The sequence below is a fragment of the Tachypleus tridentatus genome, chromosome 10 (genome assembly GCF_004210375.1).
Source record: "Tachypleus tridentatus isolate NWPU-2018 chromosome 10, ASM421037v1, whole genome shotgun sequence".
In the NCBI taxonomy this organism is placed as follows: Eukaryota; Metazoa; Arthropoda; class Merostomata; order Xiphosura; family Limulidae; genus Tachypleus; species Tachypleus tridentatus.
Genome location: NC_134834.1, coordinates 19,843,993 through 19,851,826, shown reverse-complemented (window position 1 = coordinate 19,851,826; position 7,834 = coordinate 19,843,993). Strand labels below are relative to the sequence as shown.

At 26.2% G+C, this 7,834-nt stretch overlaps 1 protein-coding gene across 1 annotated transcript in view; it reads right to left on the bottom strand.

Annotated features, from left to right (window-relative positions):
• Positions 1-2,539: 2,539 nt before the first annotated feature.
• Positions 2,540-7,834, bottom strand: part of LOC143228838 (sec1 family domain-containing protein 2-like) — a 29,768-nt gene continuing 24,473 nt past the window's right edge. The window contains exon 10 of the mRNA XM_076460225.1: positions 2,540-3,510. Within this exon, the coding sequence (XP_076316340.1) occupies positions 3,445-3,510 (66 nt within the window). The 3' untranslated portion in view covers positions 2,540-3,444. The remainder of the gene's footprint in view (positions 3,511-7,834) is intronic.

The following is a 7,834-nucleotide window of genomic DNA, read 5'->3' as shown; positions in this document are numbered from 1 at the left end:
TGTTTGGTGCGACTGGGATTCGAACCCGCGACCCTCGGATTACGAGTCGAACGCCTTAACACGCTTGGCCTCGTTCGAATATGACTTAACTATACTGGCAAGCACTTTTTTAATATGCATTATTAAAACGTATAACCAAAACACCGCGAAACATTACTGGCAATGAATTCGACCCATTATAATGTCCTATAATACAAAGCTAGCTAAGAGATGCTTGGAATGAATACATAACAGCATGTGCAGCAACACGTGAAATTACGAAAAATAAAAGCAAAGTGCAAGTGAATTTCATTTTTTCTTTCATGTAAAACAAATGACAAAAGTCTGTAGCAACGTACACAGATTTTTGTTATCTTAGCGGTACAGTTTGGAACTCGTAAAAATGGTAAACAAATACTAGGCTTTTAGGTACAGTTAAAATTGACGAGTACAAATATGTATTCTCAAATCCAGTACGATTTGGAGACATATAATACACAGAAAATTATTTTGTTAGAGAGAATTGCTCTGTAAGTGAAGGTTGTTGTAATATATATAATATATTAAGCGAATAAAAGATGGTAAACAAATATACGCTGTTCAAAATTAAATTGGTGTCACAATATATATCACGCCTGTACACTGAATGTTTGAAAAGTGAGGGGTACTAATCTGGGGGTTAGAAGTCGACACATTGTGCAAAGCACACTCGGTGAGCACGACATCGTAATGCTTCAGGGGGCATGCTCCCCTGAATTTTTTTTTTTTAGTAATTGGTGCTATGAGATTAAATCTGGAAGAAATATTGAATTGCATACAGCTTAAAGAATTGTATGGATGTTTATATAAAGTCCACGAACATCCGAATAGATGAGCACTGTAAGTATCTGTATAATTTATTTACACAACAACGACCACAAATGATACGTCTTTTAGCTTCTTCCAACCATCTTTGTATACGTATAAATTATGGCTACATATGTATGTAATGTTTTTGACGCATATTACACGATCAATTATTATAATTTGATATTTCACTTCCATTACAATGAAAAAAAAATTTGTTTTCTGTTTACTTCCTCAATAGCCACCCGCTAGTACAGCGGTAAGTCTACGGATTTACAACGCTAAAATAAGGGGTTCTATTCTCATCCTGATGTGGCTTTGCTGTAAGAAACACACACACTTCCTCAATAGCTTTTGTACTTATTTTAACTCACGTGAAATATCGCCTCTACACTCATATTTGCGCGAGAATTGCTAACCTCATAGGGCAGTGCGTTGTTCCTAGTTTAACAGACTCGCGTCCTCTCTTTTCAAAATTAAGTAAACACACTGTTTTTCATATTGAACAGTCACACGCCTGGCCGCGATAGATTTATTTTTAGTCAAAATTAATGTGAACAAAATTTCATATTTAAAAGGCTAAAAAAACCTTTAAGATAACAATTCAAAAATGTTACTTTCATTTATCTCTGTGGACCTTGGATTCACAGCTGTTTATAAACTGAATTTTTATTTTTCAAGGTGTTATCCACATTCGGTTATTTCCATGAAAGCAAATCTACCGAAAACACTTCAAACCAATTATTGGACTCACTTTTGTTTTCATTACACAATAAACAATGGCTTTTAACTATTTTTCTACAGAAATCTACAGAAAACACTTCAAACCAATTATTGGACTCACTTTTGTTTTCATTACACAATAAACAATGGCTTTTAACTATTTTTCCTCCCATGCCAAAGGAGTACAAAAGTACAATAATGAATTATAGTTAATAATTGCACCATTAGAAACAAACTAGTTTTAATTTTTAACTCAAAGTTTGATTAGTTTCAGGGTAATTTATAATAACAATAAACAATGATAATCACTTTATATACGCAGACAATCATTTGGACGGGAGGAGGTCCCAAAATATATCTGAATATTTTTTTTTTTATTTGTCACGAAAGCTTGAATACGTGTTATATACACATTTTTTTTGTATATTAATATGAACACTTGCGCCATCTTTTGGGAATGTTTAATAATCAGAAACGTTTCAAATGTTGCTCTACAATATGAACTACTGAAATTTAAACGAGGTAGAACGATGGAAAGCAATAATAGGTCCTTTAATTAATATTCTGAAATGCAGATTGGTCAAATGATAAATTCATTTGCTGTTTGATTGACACTGGATGCACGAATGAGATTATTAAATCATTTTTTTTTTTTAACAAATATAATAATAAATCGAAAAACAAAGATATATTAGTTACTTTCCAACGCATTTTACTTTAAATAGCTTGTAGCTAGCAAAGTTTGTCAGCAAAGCAGGTTACAATAGCTCCATTAATAATTTTGAATGTACACCGAAATACTTTGCACGTTTAAAACATAATGAGAGCCCAAATAATGTACAAGTTTTCTCACCTTTGACCTTTCTAAGTGAGTGATAATTGTTTAACCTACAAAACGTTAATCAAACCTCTTTCAAAGTAGACCTTTTTTTTTGTGGACAGAGTTGATTCATGATTTACTTCCATTACACAGAAGATAAAGCGTGAAAGATTTTAAAGCAAGTAAGTTACTCTTAATGCAAGAAAGTTTATGATTTCTTAGACAATGACCACATTATAATAATAAAACTGACAGTGAGCAGTAAGTCTCTTCCTTCGTTAATTTAATGGATGTGAAAAAAACAAAAACAAAAAAACAGTTATCTGTAATAGTGCCTAACTGTCTTAAGTTCCTAGAACATACAAATTGAAACAAACCAAGTTACAGGTTATGGTGAATAAGTAATTAAAATACCCTTCATATTCTAAATGGAAGCAACAAAACCATTTACCCAAAATACTGTCTCAAGATCCTGGTTTAAAAACCCAGCTTGTGCACTTAACAAAATATTTTCATGGCTTACCAGAGCTAAAAATAAAGAGCTAGAAATAAGTGTATCTATTTCATACAGTTCAAAATGTTCTACACTGTTGTGTCACAAATAACTTATGTAAAATTGTGTTTTAACTATATTAAAATAAAAGATGAACTTGTAAAACAAATTTAAGTTTTGTTTATCCATAAAATGGATAATGTTTTTAAAATCTGTTTAAGAGACTTTAATGTTTAGTGTTTGAACTAAATCTGTAATTCAAGTGGCCTGACAAACGCCTGTGTTGAACAAAAGGGCCTCATATGTAGAGGAAGGGAGGGGATACAAACCGAAACTGAAACCCTCACAGGGTCGTGAAAATTGTTGCGGTCAATGTTATTCTCTGTCTCACCACGATGAATCGGTTTCAAATTTTTCTTCCACTACCGTTCGCAGAAAATCAATGCAATTTCACTTATCAGCTGTTCCATATTATTTTCAGATTCAAGTGGTAAGTTGACGGAAGAATGTTTTTTTTTAAGAACTATAAACAATGTTTTGTGGCTTGTCTCTATCATTTCAAAGGAGTTGACATTAAATTCTGTCATCTCTTGAAGATCATTTTCAGCACATCCTTTGGTTGAACCAGCCTAGTACTTCCAACTATCACCTGTTATATAAAAATAAAGAAATGATTCGATAATCACAAAAAAAACTGATTTCCTAGTTAAGTACCAAGGAAATGTTAGATTAACTCTCAAAGTTGTGCTGACAAACACAGAATCGTAAAGGCATAAATTAATACGCAAAATTATATTAATTGTTTGTATCAACTAATTCAGAAAATTACTGTTTTATTTACACAAACAATGTATTCATAATTGCATTGGGTCAGGAACGTTAGAATTATTATAAAATTAGCTGCAACCTACAAAACATTTGTGGTATTCTTCATGCCCTGTACCTGAATTTTCCTTATTATATCATTTTCATGTGTGGTGTTTAAGCCATGCTTTTTTGCATACATGGTCCGACAAATAAACTCACATAGATGTAAATTTATCTAATAGAACTACATTTAAGGTAAAGAATAAGGTATAGTAATGGTATTTATAATAGCGTATAGAACATGAATGGGTTGTGAGCATTTGCTGCATGGCTAAGTTATTGTAAAGTATAATGAATGTAAAGTTATTATGAAGGAAAATTTAGCTGAATATGCAGAAACATCTGAATGCATGTTCACAAAGTCATAAACATATATTTTTGAACAAACAAAACATGCAAATTTTAGACCTAAATAAGTTAAGAAAGCACACACCAATTGCATGTAATGGAATTTTCATTTTCCATTTTAGGAAGATGACTTATAAATGAAAAAAACTCCCAAAGGCCAGTGATGTTTGGTGGGATGATGATTTGTGACCACAAATCTCGGGTTGTCAGTTCTCAAGTGCCATAAGTCCCTTGCAATATTCGACCCCCAAAAAATAACGATGTGCCCATGATACTCTTACAATTGTTAAAATAATTTTGCAGTTGCATGTAATTAGGAAGATGGCTTGCAAATAAAAAACTAAAATTCAAATCAAAGCCAGTCATCTTGTGGTGACAACAACAAGCTATCATGTGGCATACTCGTTGCATTAAGAAGTTCGATTAAGCAAAAAATATGTAAAGTGATTCTTAATGGAAAAGTCATTATGTAATTCATAATCCTCAAACAGAGGTCTTTCTAATGATATGAGATTTGGAGAATTTCATCAAGAAATTTGTGAGAAAAGTTACATATAATACAGTAGTAGTATAATATTATTATTATCAAGTTACATATAATACAGTAGTAGTATAATATTATTATTATCAAGTTACATATAATACAGTAGTAGTATAATATTATTATCATCAAGTTACATATAATACAGTAGTAGTATAATATTATTATCATCAAGTTACATATAATACAGTAGTAGTATAATATTATTATTATTATCAAGTTACATATAATACAGTAGTAGTATAATATTATTATTTTTATCAAGTTACATATAATACAGTAGTAGTATAATATTATTATTATCAAGTTAGATATAATACAGTAGTAGTATAATATTATTATTATCAAGTTAGATATAATACAGTAGTAGTATAATATTATTATTATCAAGTTACATATAATACAGTAGTAGTATATTATTATTATCAAGTTACATATAATACAGTAGTAGTATAATATTATTATTATTATCAAGTTACATATAATACAGTAGTAGCATAATATTATTATTATCAAGTTACATATAATACAGTAGTAGTATAATATTATTATTATTATCAAGTTACATATAATACAGTAGTAGTACAATATTATTATTTTTATCAAGTTACATATAATACAGTAGTAGTATAATATTATTATTATTATCAAGTTACATATAATACAGTAGTAGTATAATATTATTATTATCAACTTACATATAATACAGTAGTAGTATAATATTATTATCAAGTTACATATAATACAGTAGTAGTATAATATTATTATTATCAAGTTACATATAATACAGTAGTAGTATAATATTATTATTATTATCAAGTTACATATAATACAGTAGTAGTATATTATTATTATCAAGTTACATATAATACAGTAGTAGTATAATATTATTATTATTATCAAGTTACATATAATACAGTAGTAGTATATTATTATTATCAAGTTACATATAATACAGTAGTAGTATATTATTATTATCAAGTTACATATAATACAGTAGTAGTATAATATTATTATTATCAAGTTACATATAATACAGTAGTAGTATAATATTATTATTATCAAGTTACATATAATACAGTAGTAGTATAATATTATTATTATCAAGTTACATATAATACAGTAGTAGTATAATATTATTATTATCAAGTTACATATAATACAGTAGTAGTATAATATTATTATTATTATCAAGTTACATATAATACAGTAGTAGTATAATATTATTATTATCAAGTTACATATAATACAGTAGTAGTATAATATTATTATTATTATCAAGTTACATATAATACAGTAGTAGTATAATATTATTATTATCAAGTTACATATAATACAGTAGTAGTATAATATTATTATTATCAAGTTACATATAATACAGTAGTAGTATAATATTATTATTATCAAGTTACATATAATACAGTAGTAGTATATTATTATCAAGTTACATATAATACAGTAGTAGTATAATATTATTATCAAGTTACATATAATACAGTAGTAGTATAATATTATTATTATCAAGTTACATATAATACAGTAGTAGTATAATATTATTATTATCAAGTTACATATAATACAGTAGTAGTATAATATTATTATCAAGTTACATATAATACAGTAGTAGTATAATATTATTATCAAGTTACATATAATACAGTAGTAGTATATTATTATTATCAAGTTACATATAATACAGTAGTAGTATAATATTATTATCAAGTTACATATAATACAGTAGTAGTATAATATTATTATTATCAAGTTACATATAATACAGTAGTAGTATAATATTATTATCAAGTTACATATAATACAGTAGTAGTATAATATTATTATTATCAAGTTACATATAATACAGTAGTAGTATATTATTATTATCAAGTTACATATAATACAGTAGTAGTATAATATTATTATCAAGTTACATATAATACAGTAGTAGTATAATATTATTATCAAGTTACATATAATACAGTAGTAGTATAATATTATTATCAAGTTACATATAATACAGTAGTAGTATAATATTATTATCAAGTTACATATAATACAGTAGTAGTATATTATTATTATCAAGTTACATATAATACAGTAGTAGTATAATATTATTATCAAGTTACATATAATACAGTAGTAGTATAATATTATTATCAAGTTACATATAATACAGTAGTAGTATAGTATTATTATCAAGTTACATTATCAGTAGTTACATATAAGTTACAGTAGTAGTATAATATTATTATCAAGTTACATATAATACAGTAGTAGTATAATATTATTATCAAGTTACATATAATACAGTAGTAGCATAATATTATTAATATCAAGTTACATATAATACAGTAGTAGTATAATATTATTATCAAGTTACATATAATACAGTAGTAGTATATTATTATTATCAAGTTACATATAATACAGTAGTAGTATAATATTATTATCAAGTTACATATAATACAGTAGTAGTATAATATTATTATCAAGTTACATATAATACAGTAGTAGTATAATATTATTATCAAGTTACATATAATACAGTAGTAGTATAATATTATTAATATCAAGTTACATATAATACAGTAGTAGTATAATATTATTATCAAGTTACATATAATACAGTAGTAGTATATTATTGTTATCAAGTTACATATAATACAGTAGTAGTATAATATTATTATCAAGTTACATATAATACAGTAGTAGTATATTATTATTATCAAGTTACATATAATACAGTAGTAGTATAATATTATTATTATCAAGTTACATATAATACAGTAGTAGTATATTATTATCAAGTTACATATAATACAGTAGTAGTATATTATTATCAAGTTACATATAATACAGTAGTAGTATATTATTATCAAGTTACATATAATACAGTAGTAGTATACATATCAAGTTACAGTAGTAGTATAGTATAATATTATCAAGTTACATATAATACAGTAGTAGTATAATATTATTATCAAGTTACATATAATACAGTAGTAGTATAATATTATTATCAAGTTACATATAATATAGTAGTAGTATATCATTATCAAGTTACATATAATACAGTAGTAGTATATTATTATCAAGTTACATATAATACAGTAGTAGTATATTATTATCAAATTACATATAATACAGTAGAAGTATAATATTATTATTATCAAGTTACATATAATACAGTAGTAGTATAATATTATTATTATCAAGTTAC